The following is a 24,241-nucleotide window of genomic DNA, read 5'->3' on the forward strand; positions in this document are numbered from 1 at the left end:
TTTATTCTTCCAGCTTCTCTGTACCTTTGAACATTCTCCAAAGAAAAAGTTTGGGGGTAAAAGCTCATAACCAAAGAGAGCGGGAGTGGTCAGGCTTTGGCTGCTGGACCCTGGCTGATGACCAGGGGCCTGTGTTGCTGGGGGAAGGGGTCCCCTTCTGCCCTCACCAATCCCCTCCCTGTCCTTCCTTTCAAAGCTGATAGATTGGTCAGAGAAGTGGCCCTGGGCTGTGTCCAGGGGTTCATGGGCAGCTTAGCACATGGGGAATCAGAACGAGTGCTTGCTGGAGAAAGGGGCCCAGGCTGGGGTGAGTGAGTGACAGGACAAGGGCCCCGTATGCATGGTAGAGACAGTGGGAAATTTGGTCTTTGGGAGTTAGACCCGAGCTGCACGCCTGGGGAGGTGTTGGTGAGGGGCTTCTGGGTGCTGACACTGGGACAGTGGGCGCTGTGAGGCACCGGAGGGCATGTCACTGCACTAGAATAGTCAAGTATTCCCGAAGGAAGAGGCAATGTGTTCTATGTCACGGGTGCATTGGTAACCACGTTGTGTACCGATTTGCCTATTGGTCTTGAAGAGCGCTTTTCAAACTTTTAAAAGCAATTAGACCCTACTTTTTTTTTTTTTTTTTTTTGATCAAAACGTCATCCTGAACCAGAACGTAATCCAGGTGAAAGTGGCGCTGGTGGGGGACAAAGTCCTTCCAGTCTCCCTGCACCCTACACCCTCCTGCCTGGGAACTCAAGGGGCGTGCGGAGAAATGCTGGGGGAGAGGATGCGCCAGGATGCTTCTTAGACTGGGTGGACCAGGTGTGCAGCCTGAGTGCCCATCTCTGATGCATCAGTGACTCACTGCAGAAGAACTGGGGTAGAGAGGAGGAGGGTGCAGCTGGCTGTTACCCCAGAACCGAAGTCCTTGGGCGGTGGCCGCACTTGAAGGTCCTGGTGGTAACTGTGAGGCTGTTCTGGGTGATTTCGTCACCATGTCCTAGCCAGGTGCCTGGTCTTGAGTCATTGGGAGCCAGAGGCAGGCACCAGCAAGGAGGCCCTGGGGGTGCCAGCTCCTCTGATGTGCCTTCAGTGTGCCTGCCCCTCTCTGTGACATCATACATAGCCCACAAAATTGCAAGATGCCGGGAACACTGGTGAAGTGACTTTGGTTCCTTTGGAGGGGTCTGCGGCGTGCAAAGGCGGGGTTTGGAGCTCGCTCGGATGTAGAAGCTGTTAAGTGGCCCAGAGTGGGTTGCTGATAAAGCGAAACTTCTCAGAGGATTTCCAGGGCCCTGTTAGAGCTTCAGCCGGCTGAGGGCAGGACGGGGCCTTGTTCTTTTTCACAGTCAAGGAGGATGCTTAGTGTCTTTTGAGGACCTAAGGATGCCACGGGGCAGCCAGCCACACACAGACACCACTGCCAGCTGGGCCATTCTGTCTACTGGCCCCAAGTCATCAGGAAGAGGAATTACTCGCAGTGGATGGGGGGAAGGGTGTAGCAGGTGGTACAGGTTGCCCAGCTTCAGGATGGGGTGTTTGGAGGCTTCTGGAGGTAATCACAACAGAGGCAGCGTCTTCCTCTGGAGTCATGGGTTCCTCGGGTGGATGTGGACGGCTTCCTGCTCCTAAGGCAGATGCCCAGGTGCCTGCTCCTCTTCGTCTTTCTCTTAAGGAAGATCCCACCTGCCCCGAGACTGCTTTCCCCAGTCCCCGGATGGCTCCCAGACACTTTGTTTCTCTGCTATTAGTTTCCTCATCTTTCAAGTAGGCACATTAAAGCCTAGCTGCAAAGAGTAACTGAGCTAGTATATGCAAAGGTCCCACCACAGTGTCTGGCCTGGAACACTGATTAGAGAGGCGATGACTTAATGCCAAATCGCTTCCCCTTGTTTGTCAAACCCAGTGGCCCTGGTTCTTCGCTTTTCTCCCCCGTCCCCCCTGGAGAAGTCATTCTCCTTCCTGAAACTGCCCGTCCTGCATCTCCTCCTCCCTCTCGGGCTGTGCCTGCTGCATCTTTTCTGATGTTATTATGTCCCCCTCTGAGCATCCCTCTGCCAACACACCTGGGCCTCGCCTCCTCGCTCTGCACAAACCTTACCTCAGAGAACTCCTCCGTACACAGGCTGGCCTCTTTGGGGGGGGATGCACACCCCGTACATCAGCTTTGCTCTCCCGAGTCCCGTCCTACTGGTGGCTGAGTTGGTGTTCAGTGTTCTCTGCATGGTGTTACTTTTTTTTTTTTTAATTTTATTTATTTATTTATTTATTTATTTTTATTTTTGGCTGTGTTGGGTCTTTGTTTCTGTGCGAGGGCTTTCTCTATGCGGCAAGCAGGGGCCACTCTTCATCGCGGTGCGCGGGCCTCTCACTATCGCGGCCTCTCTTGTTGCGGAGCACAGGCTCCAGATGCGCAGGCTCAGTAGTTGTGGCTCACGGGCCCAGTTGCTCCGCGGCATGTGGGATCCTCCCAGACCAGGGCTCGAACCCGTGTCCCCTGCATTGGCAGGCAGATTCTCAACCACTGCGCCACCAGGGAAGCCCCGCATGGTGTTACTTTTATGGACAGATATTTTATTGCTGTATTACCGTTATTTTAGTATTTAAAAGTATGACATCTGGATCATTTATGAGTCTCTGCCCAGCCACTCTCAGTTTATCCAAGTCTCCTCATCCTTCAAGGCCCTACTGAAGGCCCGCTTTCCCAAGACCTTCCTGGACTGCCTGTGCTTGGGTGATTATCCCCTCTCTTGAGCTACAGGATACCCAGGCTACCCTCTCCCTTGGCACCTAGCCATCTGCTGCTAAGCACTCCACATATGTATACATACATACTCCTGCAACATCCGTGTACAACATGTACATATATACACACACGCATAAAAATGTGCGGTCTTTTAATTTTGCCCATAGTTGGCGCTTAGTGCGTGACTGTGGATTATGATGATTCAGTTTTATATCAGTTTCCTTGGGCTGCCATAAAAAAGTTGCACAAACTGGGGGGCTTAAACAACAGAAATTTATGGTGTCCCAGTCTTGGAGGCTGAAAGTCCGGGCTCAAGGTATCAGCAGGGCCTTGCTCTCTCTGAGGGCTGCAGGGAAGAATCCTTCCTTGCCTCTTTCAGCTTCTGGCGGCTCTTGGCAACCCCTGGCTTTGGCAGCATCACTCCAGCTTTACACGCTGTTCTCCCTGTGTGTGTTTGTCTCTGAATCCAATTTGTCCTCTTTTCGTAAGGACGCTAGTCATATAGGATTAGGTCTTAACTCCAGTGACCTCTTCTTAACTTGACCCTGTCTCCAAATAAGGCCAAATTCTGAGGTACTGGGGATGGGGGCTCCAACATGCTCTCTATTTGCAGGACACAGTCCAACCCATGATAAGTTTCTTTGTGGAATATTATCGCCTTAAATTGTATTAACAACTCGGGCAAATGAGCGATGGACTTTTATTTGTATATTAAACGTCATTAGTTATATGGAAGAGGAAATGCTGATTAGTTTGTAGACACAAATTTCGTTTTGAGGGATTGATGACATGTTTATTAAATTGTTGAACATTAAAATTAAAATCGGTAGTAGATAATTTTGAAATTAAACCCCTATCATTTTCAAAGAACTTTGTGAATGTATGTATCCATGTTCCTATCCAAATCTATGTGCAAATTATTCTTACGCACACACAGATACACACATACACAGAGAAGTAAGAGATAGAACCAACACCAGCTATTAAACCTTTATCGTGTTGAATCAGGGTCTCACTGCATAGTTGAATTTTAGAGAATACGATCTGAGCTCTGCCCATTCTGAGGCTGTGTGATGGTGAGGTGTTTCCAAAGTGACAAAGTAGCTTGAAGTGGATAATATTTTAATTAGCTATTAACATCCTTCTGTCATAGATGTCCTTTAGTGACTTGCGTTTTTAAAGAAGTTGTTTCTCTCTTGACCTTGGAGAAGCCTGAGTGAGGGAGAGCGGATATATGTGTATGTATGAAAAGTCGGGGGCTTTCCTAGCCCAGTAAAATGGTTAAAAGGAAACCCTTGCCATTTGGTTTTATAGTCCTCTTTCCCTTAAAAGCCCCGGATGAATAAGCCTGCTGAGTTCTCATCCTTGGCGTGACTGTTTATACAACATCACAGGCTGTTGCCAGATGAGGGAGTGTGCTGCTGTGATTCAGATGGGGCTGGAGCTGCCCTGGCGATAGCGTGTAGGACTCTGTGTGCCTCTCAGAGATAGCAGCCCCTGGAGGGCAAAGAGGCCTGGGCTCTAGTCCTGGCTGCCTGATCACGCGAGGTCGTGGTCGGGCCGCTCAAGTCATCTCCAGGGGCCTCAATTTCCTCTTCTAGCAAATGGAAATGTTAGCCCGGAGCCAGCATTTCCCCACATTTCTTTAGTTCTAGAACTCTATTCAAACGAACATGTATGACAGCGCCATCTGTAGAACGGTGAAAGTGCAGTGGCTCTGGTTTAACATAAGGTCAGGGCTGCGTCGGCTGCCCCGGAAGTGCTCCCACCCCACAACCTCACTGGACACTGAGGAGGGGCCGGGAGATTGCGCACCAAGCTCTTGCATTTTCCTAGCAGAGAAACCAAGGCCAGTTCAGGGGTGAGCGTTTCACTGTCAGAGTAAATCTGGTGACTGTGATGGGAATAGCAAAAGGATCCAAGAGGAGAGAGGTGGACAGACAGGCGGAAGCATCCAGACAGATGTGGAGAATTTAGTAGGAAATCAGATGCTCGGAAATGTAAAGCCACCACCGCTAACGATAGAATCTGTCAGTTATCCGCTAGTATGCCCAGCAGTGCACTAGATGATTTATGTATATTATTCCATGTATTCCTTAAAACAAGCTTCTGAAATTGGTGGTATTATCCCCATTTTACTGTTCAGGACCCTGAAACAGTGAAGTAGGTCACTTGCACAGGGCCACACAGCTAGTGGTAGTAGCAGTTCTGTCTCGGATCTGTGCTCCGGCCCTGTCGTCATGGTGATGTCAACTTGCACACTTCCTCCTATCAGGAAAGTCTGTTGTATCAGTCAAGGTAACTTACCTAAGGTGTGTACTATACCCCTGGGTTCCAGAAAAGAACTGACCCTCCCACCTCCCCCAAGATATTCTTCTCCTTCTCTTTTTCCTGGAGTGTTTAGGCCTAAGCAGCTATTGCCTGCTTAGAATGGAGTAATATCTTTAAGATACTACTTGGAGATATCTTTATAGATAGAGTATATCTTTAGAGTAATATAAAGAGTAATATCTTTAAGATATTAGTATAGAGTAATATCTTTAAGAGGTTACTCTTAAAAGGATACTATCATTAGAACTACATTCTCTTGCGGGATTTCTGCTTGGCTAGAATTTTTCTTTCCCTTCTCATCTTTAAGCATTCAAAGTGATCCGTCTTTTTCCAAGCCTGAGTTTATTTAGGCAGTGGTCTCTATTCCGTCTGTGAGATAGTCAGAAATAACAAGTATCTCAATAAGCCAAAGGTCTCCATTTCTCTGAGGGGACAGGGCTACCCATCCCCTCCCTATTTCCCTCCCAGCCTGTGGAAGAGCCCCTTAGGCTCAGCTGTAGCGTTCGTTTTTGTCACAATCGGGCAAAACAAAGTCAAGCATGAGTAATGACCAGGAACCATAATTTGCTACGATGGACACACAGGTCAGACAGGTCAGAGCACATCCCTGAAAGTCACCTCCTCTGCCTACAAGACGGATAGGATGCCCGGAGGCGCAGCACTTAGAGTCCCCAGGTCAGCTGCCACCCTCTGGCTGCAAGAAGAGGTGCAAAACAAAAAGTTTTGGAAATAACTTGGCTTACAGTTTTCAAGTCAGTCAATCCATGTTACGGTCCATCTAAGTCATATTGGCAGCTGGACGTGTGACCAGCTGCCTGTCCTAGCCTCTGGGGTCAGGGGCTGGCTGTGGCGGTCTACCAACATCAATTTGGATTTTTGGAAAACTGTGTTTCTGGTATTATTCTCTAAGAACCCTTCTTGACCACGGGATTTTCTTCCTTTGCACAAATCAGTGTCTAGGATGACCACATACTCCAAATATTCTGGCCTAGGCACAATTTCAAATATTCTCTCTCTCTTCTTGCCTTCAAAATGTACTTATTGAGCATCTATTTATACTAAGTATCGGGGATATAGCGGTGACTACGGCAGATACAGTCACTGCCTCTATAGAGCTTATCTCATTGTAAGATCTTATATTCTGACCTAGGGTTTGGAAAATATGGACATCTGTCACTGGATTCATACCCCAGCTCTCCCTCAGCAGTAAAACCCTTGCAGCAGGAGTTCAGGCTGAGTTACTTTTCTATACTTTTTCTTTTCTAAGGCACTTGCCACCAAGTGTATCTTTAGGGAAAACAGCCATAGCATGAGCCTGTAAGTCAGTGTTAAGCTGTGCCTACATCCCAGGGAACAGTTTCACTGAGACATTCTCTATATAGTTTACTGATGATGCCTGTTGTTAATTCTGCTGCATTGCACAGAGGGCTCTGGGATGCCCTTTCAGTTGATTGTTTCCTTTTCCCGTCTTTGGCAATAACTTTTTCATTCCGTGCATTTATTAGGGCTTTTGTTTGCAAGGCGATTTTACCTACTATTGTTTCATGCCCAGGAGGCTTTTAATAGGCCTAGTGTACATTTTTTAAAATTTGATTTTTTTTAATACAGAGCAGCATTATAAAGAGGTTTAAAAAACTTTCAATTATGGAGAATTTCAAACATAACAAAAGGAGAATTTTGTTTGTCACCCAGCTGACAACCCTCAGCCTATAGTCAGTCCTGCCCCGTCTCCACCCCTGTCCACTTCCTCCACCCTGTATCCCAGATATCATAAATAGTTTAAGCATATTTCTCTAAAAGGTAAAGATTATCTCTTAATATAATCACAATGCTATTATCATGCCTAAAAATTAATGTTTATCTTATGGGGAGATTATTTTAAAGGACACGAGAGGAGAAAAATTTAGCTACAAACACAGTGCCAAACGTGTCAGCTCTTTTCATTTTCTTCTGGGTTCTCCAGTTTTTGACCAAAAGTATACTGACCTTTCATAAAAATGATAGCAGTCTCAGCTCCTTTGCAACTTTTTCTGGATATAGATTTTACGATTGGGACAAATATCATCTCCCTGTCCCTCCATCTAAGAGGAACAAAGGAAGTTCTCTTCAGGGGACCATATTTACATATTCTGGGTAATTCCCCAGAACCGCTTCCAGCTTCTGAAGCTCCCTATTCATTCAGCAAATATTCACTGAGAAACTCCGTAAGTGGTGATCACTGTTAGAGGCCAGGGACTATGGTGGAAAAGAAGACAGACAAGACTCTAGACTTTCTGGAACTTCCAGTTGATAGGGGAGCAGGCCTTACGTATATTAACAATGCTGATAGTCACCCCATTGTGATTGTGGTAAGTGTTGTGGCGACCTGACGGTCTGAAGGGTCAGTGAAGATGACCTTGAGGGAAGGACATTTCAGCTCAGCAGTGGGCTCTGCAGGCAGAGGGAATAGCCTGTGTAAATGCCTGAGGCAAGAAGGAGGTTGGCTGATAAAGGAACAGAGAGGAGGTGGTGGGGGCCAGGGAGATGGATGCCAGGAGTCTGGAGAAGAGCCTCCCATCCCGGGCCCGTCTCCTCCCAATGGCCCTGGACCTGAGGGCCCGGCTCTTGGCTCCCCTAACCCTGAGGTCTGTGGGCCGCAGGGACATGTGTGTTCCAATTCCTCTCCTCTTAGCTATGCTGAAGGCTTTCTGGTTAAGGAAGGGGCCTAGATTTGGAAAGACACACACAGGCACTTGAATGCTACCACCTTGGAAGAAAGAGTAATGTTTACACAGTAGGGTTGCTGTGAGGATTAAATATTGTATAATAAAATGGCTAGGCAACAAATATTTTCCCCTTCTCTTTCTTTATAACCATCCATTCCCTTTCCCTGTCCTCACGCTGCCTCAGGAATCCTGTCCTTGTGGGACGGCCCATGCTGGTGGCCCTGCCTCTGAGCAGAGCCCTGTGCTGGGCCCTTCCCTGTGGGTCTGTCATTTAGACCCTGACCTTGTAATAATTTTTTAGTTTTCATTTTTTGAAAATTAAAATAAAAATGATCAATTCAAAGATAATGCCTGTAATTTCAAACTAATTAAAAAATAGAATACAGAAGAGCATAAAGGGAAGAGTGAAATCCCATTTCACTGAGGAAACTATCATTAACAGTGTGGAGTCCGTCTTTCTAGGTGTTTTACATACTCAAACACACACTTCTAAAACAGAAAATGGCAATATGAAATTTACTATTTTTTTACTTAACAGAACTTTGGTATCTTTCCACGTGCATAATTTTCAGATCCACGACCTCTAGGGTGGTGTTTCACAGACTGTGTTGTCCTTGGCACGTTTGTATTTGTCTCCATCAGTGATGGTCCTCATCTCCCCGCGTGGGCAGGGAGGCAGAGTCCTCTGTATCCGGCCACCTGAGCATTTTCCTGTAAGCCAGGCCACCTGCGAAAACCTTTGCTTTGCAGAAATGCATTTCCCCAAAGCCTTAGGCCGACATCAGTTTGTTTTTCAGGAACTGGGTGGAGTTGGTGACAGAAAGAGCATGCTTTGGTTTCCTGGTATGTGGGGAGTTTCATTAGAGCTTTTCCTCTTCCTAATTAAATGTGTAGTAAATAAAGCAGGGATATCTAATCCCAGCTTCGCACTCCACTGAGAGCCATTTAACCCCCCACTCACCCAAACTTAGGTACCAACTTCAAGAGTTGCCTCGGTGCCCTTGGGACCCAGGTATGAGGGGCTCAAGTGGAAGCGTTTTCCAGAAGCAAATGCAGAGTGTCCCACTCCTCATGTTTTCTCTCTTAACAGGTTTGTACAGAAGAGTGGGAAGCAATGGATGTTTCGTTTTCTTAATTTTTTTTAAAAAAGCTCACATTGTAAACAAACCATACACAAGGGTATAAAGAAAAAATTGAAGTCATCATGACCTCCAGCATCCCTGCCCCTCCCCACTGTCCCTTCCTTAGACGTCGTTAATGATTAATAATTTGTCCGGTAACTTTGCTTTACTTTTACAAACTTTGACTGAATGGGATCATAAAGTACTTACTATTCTGCTGCAAATGAATGATTTTAAAATGCAAATTGTAGTTTTGTATGTCAAAGATGTTTCGCAAGTGCATAGAAAGAATTTATGCAAAGGTGGTTTTAAAATTAGTGTGAGAACAGAGTTGCCATAATGGAATTCAGCCTTCTGTGGCATTGTCCCAAGGAAGATTAGATGTAGGCTGGTTTTTCTTTGAAGTCTCACTGTCTCATCTTGAGTTTTTCCTGTCCCTTCCCTTCCATATTGTGAAGGCCTACTCTGTGCCTCTACGTTTAACAAAGCCTGCGCTGTGGGGAGGTGTCCTTAGTGTCAGACAGAATTGGGCTTGAATCTAGATGTGTGACCATAAGGGAGAGACTTAACCTCTCTGAACTTCAGTTTTCTCAGCTATGAAGTGGACAGGACAGTCACCATGTCACGGTGTCATTGTGAAGATTAAACGTGTAAGGAACACTTCTAGCTTATAGTAGGTGCTCAACAAATCTTAGTTTCTCTTCCTCCTGCTTCTTGAGCCTTCAGTCTATGAAGATGTGTTAGGACTTGGACATGTTCCCCACTTCCCAAAGGTATTTGCACTTCAGCACTGATCAGAGCTTTAACTGAGAGAGTTAAGGAGCAGAAGATTCTTTTGGGGTGAAGGTATTGCCACCTCTGCCTGGCTTTTCAGAAATATTTCATGAATGGTCACAACAGGTGACCCCGCCCCCTTTCCTCGGAACTGGCTCCAGGGTCAGCCCTAACCTCAGAGGACAATCTGGCTGCCAGATGGCTGCCAAAATTCTTCCCTTGCGTATCTCAACCTCATGCATTTCAGGCCACACAGTTAATGATGAGGATGAAGTCATACAGAGGAACTGGTATAAAGAGAAAAACAGTATTACCAAGAATGCGAGATTTTAGACACTCACTCTTGTTATCAAGGATGGCGCACGTCCACCTGGCACCTTTGTGAGAATTAAGTAAAGGCACCTTCTCTGGGAAGATAGGGCCCTGCAGATGTACTACGAGGTAAAGGAACAGAGCTTCGGTAGAGATTAGGGAAAGGTGCTTTTCCTCCAGGGTAAAGGCAGGCTCAGCCCAGGCCAGGTGTGACTTGGCGAGCGGAGGCCAGGCTGGATTTCTACTGGCCGCTCTCCCCACTGCCAGGCACCCTAGTGCTGGGTACAACCTGCATAACCATATACAGTGGGCCCATGATGACAGCTGTCTCTGCGAGGCCTAAAGAGTCATTATTCTTTTCTCTCTTTCTACCCTCTTTTAGTATCGTGACCTGAGCAATGATGAACCCACCATGAAACTCCCTCAGGGTGTTGTCTATGGTGTGGTGCGAAGATCAGATCAAAACCAGCAGAAAGAAATGGTGGTGTATGGGTGGACCACCAATCAGCTGAAAGAAGAGATGAACTACATCAAAGATGTGAGTTGTTTAAGGATTTTTTTTTTTCTGGTTTATACACTTCTTGTAGCATGTAAGAGGGTGGAGTTGGAAGCATTGATATGAATGTAATAAGGCATTTTGAAACAATTCTAAGTGTTATCATTGTGGATGGAAATGTGGCTACAGATCTTCATGGTAATAGGAAAAGCGCAGATGTAATTCTGCAGTGAGGTATAGAGTGAATTTCTAGATGTTACTAAGTAGGGATACTCAGGAGACCAAATGGCTTCTTTCTTCCATGTATGATAAGTAGGCTCTTAAGTAGTTTTGCTTATTACATTGAACACTCCTAATGTACGAGTTTGGACAACTGTATAAATTTGGATGCTTTTCACTGCAAGTAACAGAAAAGCCAACTTGAAAAGGAAATTTGTCTCATGTGGGGATAACTCTAGGGGTAGGTGGGCTCCAAGCAGGCCTCTCCAAGCTCCAGTTCTACTTCTCTGAGTTTCCCTTGGTTCTTTTCTCCTTCAGCCTCATGCTCATGGCAACATCTAAAAATATGATGGTGTCTGGAGGAGGAAAAGAGGACAGTCATCTCTGGTTACTCTTTAGAGACCCTCCATTAGACTTCCCCTTGTTTCTCATTGGCCAGGACCCAGGTCACGTGCCCATTCCCAAATCCATCACTGCCAAGGGGAATAGGATGACTATTGCTGGTTCAGACCAATCGGTTAGGTTGAAATGGATGGTGGGAAGTTAACCACGATAGACATTGTCCAACCCAGGCCAATTAATACAATTTTTTTGTAATTAATATTACTTTTTTTTTTTTTTTTTTGCCATGCTGCGCGGCTTGCGGGATCTTAGTTCCCTGACCAGGGATTGAATATTACGTTTCTTTTAAACTATATGTTCTATTGAGAAATTTTGGAAAATGTAAACATGTATGAAGAAGAAAACAAAATCACCCGTAATTCTACGATTCAACCAGAACAGTTGTTAACATTTTGGAGCATTTCTTTGTAATTTTTTCATTTCTTTTTTATCTATCTATCTATATCTGTCTACTAACCTACCTGTCCCGCCATCCATCCATCCATCCATGCATCCATCCATCATCTCCATTCCTTTTTGGTCCACCCAGTGTCTCCCTAGATTGACCAGTGCCTTTGTGACCCAAACCAGAGTGATTAGATAGAGAGGCAATGAGCTGCACCAAAACACTGGCCTGTGGACTAGAAAGTCAGAAACAGGGGCAGCATGGGCAATAGAGTCCCCATAGATCTTGGGTCAAGGTCTAGCTCTTTGGCCCAGACAAACTTCTGCCCTGTCTGGGCTTCAGTTTTCTCATGTATAGATTGTGGGGTCTGGGAAGGGACCCTTAAGGTCAAAACTAGTTCTTTGTGCCCCGTTTTATTTGGTTGTGTTTGCGAATAAGACATAAACACATGTCAGCTTTTGTTTGAGTTTTTGAGAAAAACATCTCTTATCAAATATCAAAAATAATAAATGTGCATTTCTTAATGTGTCTCAAAAGATTTGGATACTTGTATAATTTTAGGGAATAAAAAAGATAATAAATGCTTAGCAGAGAAAATGAAGAAAAGCCAGAAGAGCCATATTCCTACACAAACATGCAGAAGATGTGTGACAGCCACCAGCCTCGGAGCCCCAGTCATCCAACCCCCAAAGATCAGTTTTAACCATTCACAGTATCCCATTCCTAATTTTCCTATGTAGGAACAGCTTGCACCTTCCTAATTTCCTGTATTTTTCTCATGGAAATGCTTAGGCCTTCCTCACTGAAATACCCCAAATAACATGGCACCACTTCAGAGGTAAACCTTCTAAGCAGATTGGAGAGTTGCAGATTGCCCAAGACAAGGTAGTAGGTTCAGGCTGTCAGGTGCCCAGGTCACAGGGGAGTAACTGACCTGAATTTCCAAACCGCCACTGTGATCTGCAACTTAAAATTAATTTCCGGGTAAACACCTTCTATAGCTGGTTTCAGACCTATCACTCGCTCCTCATTCCTGAGTGTACTTATGGGTTTGTGTGCCCTCCCTTGCTTGTGGGTGACTCTGGCTTAGTTGGCTTCCTGCAGTATTTGCCAATTGGAGCAACACCCAGCTCCACGCACTTCCCAATGGTGAGCAGCCCAAGAGCTAGCTCAGGACCACAGATGAGAGCCATTCTGCCTGCCCAGAATGAAAAGTTGTGCTTTTGGCTCATTTCGCCAAAATGTTTGTAGTCAATGACAAGAAAGTAGTCTTTATTACTAGAATTCATCTGGGGAGGGCGTGGTGTCTTGACTTGCCCTCTCCTTCCTGCCCTGGAATCTCCACCAATATCCAGTCACTCCTAATAAACATGCAGTCAGTTTAAAACAACGTGCTAGTTGTGCAAGTACAGCTTCAAAATTAGGTCCCCTCATGCTGTGCCCTACACACCCATCAAACCAAACTGCTGCCTTTGAGCCTTTCCTGTGATAGAAGTTCCAGAGCATTCTGGAGAGGGCTCCCTTGAGGCTTCCTGTTCTATTCGAGGATCCCTGAGTTCTTCATCCTCCTAGGGGCACCAGAAGAAGGGGGAAGACAGAGACTATTTGTTAGGCTTTTTGTTTTTATTGAAAATATATTTAAGGCCCCGTTACTCCTCTGGAAGTGGTACTATAGAGAAATGTAAACAGACTTTGTATAAACAGGTGTTTGGGGGATCACCTGACTTATATTTAGTGCCTTGTGTATTGTTGGTGATTACTGAGGAACTGAATTTCACTTTTACGGGCTCTCTAAGCTCATACTTTCCTGCCTCATATTCCAACCATTATTTGTTCTTTGGCAGTCAGGGCAGAGAGAGGGAAAATTAGAGGTGGCTTTTGCTTTTTGGTGTTTTGGTCCTCCTAGCCATGTGTTTAGAAAGTCAACTTGTTCAACATTTCCTACTTGTAAAAACATGTGATAGGAAAAGGGGAAAATCTGGCCTGAATATGGTTTTAAGGGTGGTAGGAGAATTTCAGTAAACAAATCTTTTCCTTAGAGCACGTTATTTGTATAATTAATAGTTATCAATAATTATATATAATCACAATATGCATTTATTATTATTATTATCATCAATATTATTTGGATAATTCCATCAGCTTCTAATTAGATTGATCTTCTTTCTTAATATCCCAATTGTCCTGTTCTTAAGATTGTTTTTTTGTGGGGCCCTTCTCTCATTAGGGTTTCTTAAATGTTTCAGAACTCTCACTTGAAAATATTGTAGCTTGATCTCTAAATAGCATCTTTGTGGGCTGCAGGTAAGAGCCACTTTGGAAAATGTAAGGAAGCGAATGTACGGAGACTATGATGAAATGAGACAGAAGATTCGACAGCTCACCCAGGAACTGTCAGTAAGTCAAATGTGGAGCTTAGAACTCCCTCTCAGTTGCTACTGCCTGAAGATATTTGAGTTTATGATGTTCCTTATGATGGAATCATATTGTAAATGAACCAAGGGAATTTTATCACAGAATGAAGTTTATTTTTTACAGGACAATTTTTGTGGCGATAGTAATCTTTACATCCAAAGCATTCCCTCCAAAATCAGGAATAAGATGAGGAAGCCAGCTACCACTATTATTATTTAACATTGTACTGGAGATCCTGGCCAATGGAATTAAACAAGAGAAATAAATTAAACAAGAGAAATAAATAGTTTTTAGAGGTATAAAAACTGGACAGGTAGATGTAAAACTATCACTGTTTACAAACTATATGGTGATATACCCAGAAAGCTCAAGTGAACCAATAAAAAAAACCTACTATAAATAATAAAAGAATTCTGTAAGATAGCAGGGTAAAAGATTAATGGACACATGTTAGGTTTCAATATACAAAAAAAACAACCAGTTAGAGGAAATAACAACAACAAAAACTACCAGGTATCTGGAAGTAGACTTTAACAAGTAGAAAGATATGCCATGTACTTAGAAAGGAAGATTCAACATCATAAGATGTTAATACCATTCAAGTTAATATACAAATTTAATATAACCCAGTAAAAATACCAACAGATTTTTATGTTGTTTTTTACAACTGGACTAGGTGGTTCCATGGTATACAGAAAATAAATATGAGGAGTTGAAATTCTGGGGAAAAAAAGGCAATGAAGGAGACTATCCCTCTTAATATTACAAGAAATTGAGAAAACCTCAGTGATTAAAACAGTATATAGTATTGGCACATAAATGAATAGACATCAATGAAAAAAAGCCCAGAAATGTACCCTAATATATGATAAATGTGGCATCTGAAATGAAGGGAGGAAAATGGACCAGTCAGTATATGCTGTTGGGACAGACTTATACCTGGGTAAATTCTGAATAGATCAAAGATGCTAAAAAATGAAACTTGCAAGTGCCAGAAGAAAATATGTGTGAATTCTTTTATACTCTTGGGGTGGGGAAGGCAGTTTCTTACTATGACATGCAATCCCAAAATCACAAAAGGAAAAGTTGATAACTTTGACTACATTAAAATGAAGACTAGTGCTGACAAAAACACCAAAGTCAAATGACGAGCTGGGAAAAATTATTTGCCTTCATATTATAGATAATAGGCTAATATCCTGAGTATTTAAAGAGTGACCATGAATCAAGAGGAAAAAGGCCACAACTCATAAAAATAGGCAAAATATTTTTGACAGATAGCTTATAGTAAAGGAAAGATGAAGAGCTCTTAAATGTATGATGAGATGCTTGGCCTCATTCTCAATAAGAGAAATTCAGGTTAAAATGGTCCTGAGATGCTATTTTCACCTAACAGACTGGCAAAACTGCAAAAGTGGGACAAGATGCTGTATTAGCCGTGCTGTGGAGGAACAGGAAGATTGCTGCTTGGAATGTCGTTTGCATTACTCTTAGGGAGAACAATTTGCAGTATCTACCCAAATTACAAATGCCTACATCCTTTGACTCAGCAAGCTTCTTTCTAAGAATTTATTCTGTAGATAAAATCTCACATATGTGAGATGACGTATATATGAACTTAGTTGTTAAGCATTGTTTGTAATAGTAAAAAGATTGGAAGCCTACACGTCCATTAAGAAGGAAAAAGTAAAATAAATTACATCTCTATAATACACAGAGTTGTAAAAAAAAAAAAAAAAGAATGAGTAAGCTCTTCAAAAAGAGATACAGAAAAATTTTAAAGATATAGAGTAAGTGGTAAAAAAAAGCAAGACATAGGAAAATATCATATGTAGTGTGCTACCATTTATGTAAACCAGGAGGGGAAAATAAATATATCTAGACTGTTTTGTGTGTGTACACAAAGTTACTAGAAGGATCATCAATAAAGTAATTAACAGTGATTCCTACTTGAGGTGCAGAGTGGGCAAGGTGGTAACTGAGCAGATGGGACAGGAGTGAAAGGGAGATTTATTTTAGTGTATACCTTTTCTACTTTTAAAATGTTTGAACTCTATGAATGTATTACCTACTAAAAATTAAAGAAAAAATAAGCTTCCTCTGGTTTAACCTAGCTAACGCATATGGGAGAAAACATTAAAAAAATATTTGTGATTAATAACCTTGAAGCAAAAAAATCTGTTTTGTATGACATACTTGCCATAAAAGTTAACATCTGCAGAAAACAGAAATATAGATCAGTGGAACAGGATAGAAAGCCCAGAGATAAACCCACACACCTATGGTCAACTAATCTATGACAAAGGAGGCAAGGCTATACGATGGAGAAAAGACAGCCTCTTCAATAAGTGGTGCTGGGAAAACTGGACAGCTACATGTAAAAGAATGAAATTAGAACACTCCCTAACACCACACACAAAAATAAACTCAAAATGGATTAAAGACCTAAATGTAAGACTGGACACTATAAAACTCTTAGAGGAAAACATAGGAAGAACACTCTGACATAAATCACAGCAAGATCTTTTTTGATCCACCTCCTAGAGTAATGGAAATAAAAAGAAAAATAAACAAATGGGACCTAATGAAACTTAAAAGCTTTTGCACAGCAAAGGAAACTATAAACAAGACGAAAAGACAACCCTCAGAATGGGAGGAAATATTTGCAAACAAATCAACGGACAAAGGATTAATCTCCAAAATATATAAACAGCTCATGCAGCCCAATATTAAAAAAACAAGCAACCCAATCAAAAAATGGGCAGAAGACCTAAATAGACATTTCTCCAAAGAAGACATACAGATGGCCAAGAGGCACATGAAAAGCTGCTCAACATCACTAATTATTAGAGAAATGCAAATCAAAACTACAATGAGGTATCACCTCACACCAGTTAGAATGGGCATCATCAGAAAATCTACAAACAACAAATGCTGGAGAGGTTGTGGAGAAAATGGAACCCTCTTGCACTGTTGGTGGGAATGTAAATTGATACAGCCACTATGGAGATCAGTATGGAGGTTCCTTAAAAAACTAAAAATAGGGCTTCCCTGGGGGAACCGGGGGACGCGGGTTCGAGCCCTGGTCTGGGAGGATCCCGCGTGCCGCGGAGCGACTGGGCCCGTGAGCCACAACTACTGAGCCTGTGTGTCTGGAGCCTGTGCTCCACAACAAGAGAGGCCGCAACAGTGGGAGGCCCGCGCACCGTGATGAAGAGTGGCCCCCGCTCGCCGCAACTAGAGAAAGCCCTCACACAGAAACGAAGACCCAACACAACCAGAAATAAATAATAAATAAATAATAAATAAATTTTAAAAAAAATAAATAAACTAAAAATAGAACCACCATATGACCCAGTCATCCCACTACTGGGCATATACCCAGAGGAAACCATAATTCAAAAAGACACATGCACCCCAATGTTCATTGCAGCACTATTTACAATAGCCAGGACATGGAAGCAACCTAAATGCCTATTGACAGACGAATGGATAAAGAAGATGTGGTACATATATACAATGGAATATTACTCAGCCATAAAAAGGAATGAAATTGGGTTGTTTATAGAGACGTGGATGGACCTAGAGTCTGTCATACAGAGTGAAGTAAGTCAGAGAAAAACAAATATTGTATATTAGCACATATATGTGGAATCTAGAAAAATGGTACAGATGAACTGGTTTGCAAGGCAGAAATTGAGACACATGTAGAGAGCAAACGTATGGACACCAAGGGGGGAAAGCGGGGGATGGGTGGTGGTGGGATGAATTGGGAGATTGGGATTGACATGTATACACTAATATGTATAAAATAGATAACTAATAAGAACCTGCTTATAAAAAAGAATAAATAAAATTCAAAAAAAAAAGTTAACATCTGCAGGAAAGAAGCACAGTTGCCACAGTTGTGTATTAGAGTCTAGTTTATGTCTGGTCTGTGAAATTATCTGCTTAAGTAAGACCTACTGCCTTGATTACAGGGGAGGGGGTTATACAAACATATCCACCTAGCCCATGCTCACTGACACGTAGGAAGAGATTTGTGAAATTCTCACCTACCTATGGAAATTCACTCTGCCATCCACTGACACTAATGACTGTAATTAAAGCCAAAGGATTGGATTTGCAATAGATGCAAAAACAGATCTCTGCCCCTTGCTTTCCATTGCCACCTCCTACACACCCTGTTTTCTCATGCTAGACTGTCGCAGGAGCTCAGTCTCTACCCTCAGTCTCCTCCTCCTCCAGGCCACACCACGGACTGTAGCCAGGTTAAGATGCTAACTTACTGCTGTAGGAACACACCGTGAGCGGGAACATGCCTCCTGCTCCTGGACCTGGGCTGCTGTTTCAACTCTGTCTCCCACTCCCAAGGGTGCACCTCTCGCTCTCTCATGCCTGGCTGCTTCCTGTGGCTCCCACAGGCCACACGGGGTCTACCCTTGAGCCTCCCAGAAACCTTACCCCTGGTTCTACTGCCTCCCAGCCTTCTTTTTTCTGGCCGCACTGCGAGGCTTGCGGGATCTTAGTTCCCCGACCAGGGATTGAACCCGGGCCCTCGGCAGTGAGAGCGCGGAGTCCCAACCACTGGACTGCCAGGGAAGTCCTCTCCCGGCCTTTCTATATCCAGCCCTTCTTTAAGGTCTAGTTTAAGACTGGCCTCTGTTGAATCTCTCTCAAATGTGTTAAATACACGTCCAATAAAGACAGCACAACAACTGCAGCAGCCACAAAACAGCTCTTGAGAACTGGTTGAGCCCAAAGTATATTCCTTCCATGGTGAGTAGAAATAAGCAAGATGGGACTTCCCTGGTGGTGCAGTGGTTGAGAATCCGCCTGCCATTGCAGGCGACACGGGTTTGAGCCCTGGTCCGGGAAGATCCCACGTGCCGCGGACCAACTAAGCCTGTGTGCCACAATAACTGAGCCTGCGCTCTGGAGCCCATGAGCCACAACTACTGAAGCCCGCGAGCCTAGAGCCCATGCTCCACAACAAGAGAAGCCACCGTAGTGAGAAGCCTGCGCACTGCAACAAAGAGTAGCCCCCTCTCGCCGCAACTAGAGAAAGCCCGTGCGCAGCAACGAAGACCCAACGCAGCCAAAAATAAATAAATAAATAAATAAATTTGTTTAAAAAAAAAGGCAAGATGGCACAAGAAGGTATCCAACTGCATTCTAGTTCTAAAAGTAGAACTAAAAAGTCACTTTTTAATTTAAAGCTGTACTTGAAATATCACTGACCCGGATGTGGCTACCATCAGGGGAATGTTCCAGCCTAACTGAAGGTTGTCATGAGTGTGTGTGCATTGGTTGTGTGTAACTGAAGGTTGTCATGAGTGTGTGTGCATTGGTTGTGTGTAACTGAAGGTTGTCATGAGTGTGTGTGCATTGGTTGTGTGTAACTGTCTCTTCAATCTGTCCAGGTTTCACAGGCTCAGCAGGAGTATCAGCAGAACTACATCCAAACCCAGTCGTCAGCCCTGGACAGTTTTAATACCATGAACTCGGCTTTGGTGTCGGACTCCATCGGCCTGCAGGTATTCATCTGCTCCCGATTCGCCTGGGTCTCCTCTGTTCCAGGGCAAGAGAGCTTAGCCAAGGGTGGGCCCTGTGTCTTTGTAGAAAAGTAAGTCACAGAATGTCTTCAGCTCATTATTCGGAATCCTTTACACACAGCCACAGTAAAGGCCAGGCCAGGGAGACGGTGAAGGAAGGAAGCCGATGGAAATGCTTCCAAGCTGAGACTCTCAACCTTGGAGTTGCAGTTGTTTTTGCGCTTATTAAAATGGGGGTTTAGATCCTGAGTTCAGTGCTAGAGATGTCACTTGTTCCACTAGACACCCAGGTGGTCCTAAGTGTCAGTGCCTAAGACAGCACATCAGCCCGCTCCCTTAAGCCCCAGTGTTACGAGAAGTTCCACCAACCACAGGAAAGCCAGACTTAAGCAAAGGCAATCTGTGTTCATTCATGACAAGTAACTCCCAGAGGCTGTTAGGTACTTTTTCCTAATTTAGAAATTATTATTATTACTATTTTTTGGCCGCGAGGCATGTGGGATCTTAGTTCCCCAGTCAGGGATCAAACCTGCACCCCCTGCATTGGAAGCACGGAGTCTTAACCACTGGACCGCCAGGGAAGTCCCTAGAAATTATTTTGCTTTGAAAGAAATCATGTGCCTTCCAAAGAATATCTTGTAGTACCAGGCAGGGAAGCCAAAAGAGTCAGGATCCCACATTTGTGCAAATGTGTGTGGTCACCACACGTCAAGGGGGTTTTTCTCTTGATTAGTTTGATTTGCTAGGAGTTAACCCCTCATATGCTGCCCATTGTTAATCTTCCGACTGAGCCCCACCACGTAACATGCAAATTAACTTGAAAATGTTCAGAGTAAAGCATTATATTCACCAGAAGCAGCTTCCCTTGGCTTTAATTTCCAAACATGCAAATAATAGTTTCTGTCCCCTTCCAACTTTATTTGGCTCTTACCTCTTTACCTTCCTCTTGAAAGTTCACACAAGCTATTTCACATCCTTTCTGGTTCTCTATAAATAATTTGCTAGATAAGCAAACAAATTTTCATGTTGGGATTATCCACTTCCCTTAGGATCTAGTGTTCTCTACTAACAGCTGTTCGGGCAGTAGTGCCAACAGCAAAGCTAGGCCACGGTCCCGCAGTGGGCCTGGGTGGGCCTCGTGTTTGGATTTGTCTGGGAGGCGCATTTCTGGTGGGGCCTCTGAGTCCCACCCTTTTCCTGGCTCTCCCATAGTGCCTGGCAGCTTTCCCCTGGCCTCAGGCCAAGCCCTACTTTGGGTCTGGTTTATTCAGGAGCCTTTATTTTCCCTTCCTCCTGCTATCAAGGGGGCTCACCCAGGCTCCCTTTCCTTCCCTCTCAGACATCTCACTACTGGCCAACCAGGAAATGCTGTTGTCTCACCTGAGTTCAGAGTTCTGTTTTATTCGGGGACCTTACTGAGTCCTATAGCCTGGGAATCAGCCTCTCAGACAGCTCTGAGGAACTGCTCCAAAGGGGTGAGGGAGGAACCAGGGTAGAGAGGAGTTTCACTTAAAAAAAATGTAGCCAAACATCAGAAGATTACTGTTAATCACAAAAAAACAGACATCTTTAACATCAGTTAATGTTTTTAGTGCTTTTCTATGTATAAGAAGATGTAAGAGTCTGGGCTCATCGAAATTATTTCTTTGGTTTGCACCTTAACTATCTAGGGCTGGTATCCTGCTTTTTTCCATCTTGAATTCCCCTCAGGGCACACTGTTGGGTGGCCTGCGGTGGCTGATGACTTGATAGTGGGCAGCAGTCATTGTTTACTGGAATGGCAGGCAACATTTTTGTCCACACCCCTGACACGCCAGGCATTTACTTCAGAGGTCAACTGTTAGAACAGGATCCACCCTAACCCAGGGACCCTGACTGATTTCTAGTTACAGTCTAGTCTCTTGTTCCAGGGTAGACAGAGGAGCCTTATAATGAAGAGATTAAAAACTGTTGTTTAAAAAAACAAAAAAAGAAGGGGGTGGAGGCTGGGGAAGAGGGAGGAGCAGAGGAAAGAAACACATCATCTCATGGCCAGGAAACTCAACTGAGTCTGAAAATAGTTGGCTTCTTATTTCTTCCATTGTCTAGTCTACCCCATTTTCATTATTACTGACGAGACCAGATCCTTGGTTTGATTTTATAGAATGTCAAAGCTGGAAAGCACTATTGAGATGATCTCCAACCCCCTCGTTTTATGGATAAACAAACTGAGGCCAACAGAAATGACTTGAACAAAGTGTATAGCTAGTCCAGGGCTACAGCCCTGGTCTCTTGGTCCAGATATAGGTTCTGAGCACAAGACCGGTCTCTGTAAAGCCAGTGGGACTTGGAGAGAGGGTGGTTGGCCAGATGGTTTCTAAGGCTCTTTGCATCTCCAATGTTCTGTGATTCCAACTTTCAAATGGCTTCTGCATTTTCTTTAATATCTATTTACCACCATGGAAAATCCTTTCTACTGATTCGAATAGGTTTAGGAATGAGGCTTATTATCCAAAGTGGAGACTAAGGAGTGGAGGAGCTTCAGAGACTGGTCATCTACAAAGAGGACTCAGGTGTTAGGAAGTGTGTTCGACACCAGAGTTTCCAGATCTTCTAATATAAAGTTGTAGGTGACTTCAGGAGGTTGGTAGAAGGTGCCCATAAACCTGTGTCCGGTGGTAGAAATTCTGGGGTTGTGGAAGCCATTTCTCTGTAAGGAGAGTTAAGCAAGTAACCTGAAGCATGAAATAGCAGCGATATTAATTTAAGCATTCCTGCTCCAGTGGGCAGCCTGGAGCGATAAGCAACAGGCTTCTGACACTTGTCAGGCACTTGTCTGAGTCACAGACTGGGCTCCCTGCCCCTCCCTTCATCACCGCCCTTCTCTGCCTGAGCGAGGGAGGTGAAGCATTTACAGGCATTACAGTAACCTCAGCCCTGTTGTCGCTGCCCTGGCAGCTCGTCTAGAAGTACAGAAGTAAACAACCTGCTTAAGAAAAAAGGGGAATATCTCCATTTTATAAAACACATATTTTGTTTTCTGATTTCAGTTTGGGAATATGGAAAATATAGAAGATACAAAGAAGAAAATGAATACCATCTATAATCCTATCCCATAGTGAAAACCATTATTTGGATTTTGATGACTCTTAGTTTTTTGTTTTTTTGTTTTTTCTAGGCATGAATACATTTGGACAGATGCTTATGCATTATTTTTTTCAAAATGGGATTCTTCTGTACTTACTGTTTTCAAACCCAATTTTTTTCCACGTGAAATTACATATTACGAACATGTTTCCTTGGAAAAGTGTTTTAATCCATTTCCATCCATCCTAAGCAGTGGCAAGTGGTGTTAGCAGCAGCCATGGCATGTTACGGGGGAAAGCTGGCTGGCCCACCCAAGTACAGGGCGGCAGACCTACCGGCCACCAGGGGGGCCCTCAGGCGCTCTAACACCAGGGTCCCAGGCTTGTGGGCCGATGTCTCCCTCAGCCGTTAATGACAAAGGGATGTCCCGGTGTATGACTCTCGCCATGTTTTCTCACAACGCTAGATCTGGTTTTTATTTTCATCCTGACAGAAAACCCTTGTGGATGTTACTTTGGAGAATAGCAACATTAAGGAACAAATCAGAAATCTGCAGCAGACACATGAAGCCTCCATGGACAAGCTGCGGGAAAAGCAGAGGCAGTTAGAGGTAGCACAAGTGGAAAACCAGCTGCTGAAAATGAAGGTACAGTGCAGCAATGTAGATTTCCTGCTAACCTTTCTCTCTTCTCTCCTTCTTTTCTCTCTTCTCCCATCGCCAACTCTCCCATTTCCCTTTCTCTCTTCTCTTCTTTGTTGGGCTTCGCCACCCTTTTTGTGGCCAACGCCACAGGATTTGACTTGAAGGGACTGAGGCAGTTTCTGTGTTCACAGCTGTCAGTGTAGATCGGGGGTACCCTGTATATACCCCTGTTGGGCTCTCCTGCCTTGGTCCCAGTGGCCTCAACGGCTACTGAGACCTCATCGTGGCACTGCTCTTATGTACCTAGAGGACACTGGGGCTGCCCACAGGTCTGGGACTTCAGAAGCTTCACTGTCTAGATTCTCTCTGAGGTTCCAAGGCCTCATTGTCTGGTTTGACAATGAAGAGCTGAAGGGCCCCCAGGAAGAAAATGGATGGATGACCAAGGACTCTGGGCAGTGTCCCTCCTGCCCCCAGGTCGTGCTTATTCCTCAGCTCAGCCTCTAAGGCCCTGGAGATGTCAGTGCTCCTTCCAGCTTTGAAACTTCCAGGAACCGACCCACGAATGGCTCACAGAAGTCACTCAACAAATTATTTCCTGAATGGATTTGTTTTTGTTTAAGCCTGTGCTTTTCAGATTGTGTTCAACACAGCCTTAGGCTATTCTAGGGGAGAGTGTGTTATGGGTAGTGTACCATGTGATTTATTGCTCAAACCAGAGTATGTTCAGGAGTGAAGGGAGGTGCTATTAAGAATTTAGTTAGGGGAACAAACTGGGCCATGTGGTCCCCTACCTATGGGACAGCTGATAGGGAGCATGGGCCACCACGCCACACTGTGTAGCCTCTGTGATGGCTGCCCCACAGGCTGTGGCATCACCACCCACTTGGCCAAACACAACCACCTGGGAAAGGGGAGAGACCAGAGAGCTACACAGTCAATCAGCTCCTCTTTGCTTTCACTTCAAACAGGGATGCTCTTCTACTTTTTCATATATTGTATTTCTGCGTAAGAGTTACTTTGGAAAAAAAGGCGTTTGTTGCTGAAAAATTCTGAAATGACTGTTTGGAGTCTTTTCCTCAA

General features: G+C 44.2%; 1 protein-coding gene across 6 annotated transcripts in view; it reads left to right on the forward strand.

Annotated features, from left to right (window-relative positions):
- The window catches only part of MYZAP (myocardial zonula adherens protein), a 98,004-nt gene that overhangs the window by 12,458 nt on the left and 61,305 nt on the right, over positions 1-24,241 (forward strand). For all 6 annotated transcript variants that reach the window (XR_011075116.1, XM_068552353.1, XM_068552362.1 and 3 more), the window contains exons 3-6: positions 10,360-10,515; positions 13,784-13,876; positions 19,318-19,431; positions 23,009-23,161. Coding sequence is in view for 5 of the 6 variants with exons in the window: in XM_068552353.1 (XP_068408454.1) it covers positions 10,360-10,515; positions 13,784-13,876; positions 19,318-19,431; positions 23,009-23,161 (516 nt within the window). In the remaining variant the exon portion in view is untranslated. The remainder of the gene's footprint in view (positions 1-10,359; positions 10,516-13,783; positions 13,877-19,317; positions 19,432-23,008; positions 23,162-24,241) is intronic.

Source organism: Eschrichtius robustus, chromosome 1, assembly GCF_028021215.1.
Source record: "Eschrichtius robustus isolate mEscRob2 chromosome 1, mEscRob2.pri, whole genome shotgun sequence".
Lineage (NCBI taxonomy): Eukaryota > Metazoa > Chordata > Mammalia > Artiodactyla > Eschrichtiidae > Eschrichtius > Eschrichtius robustus.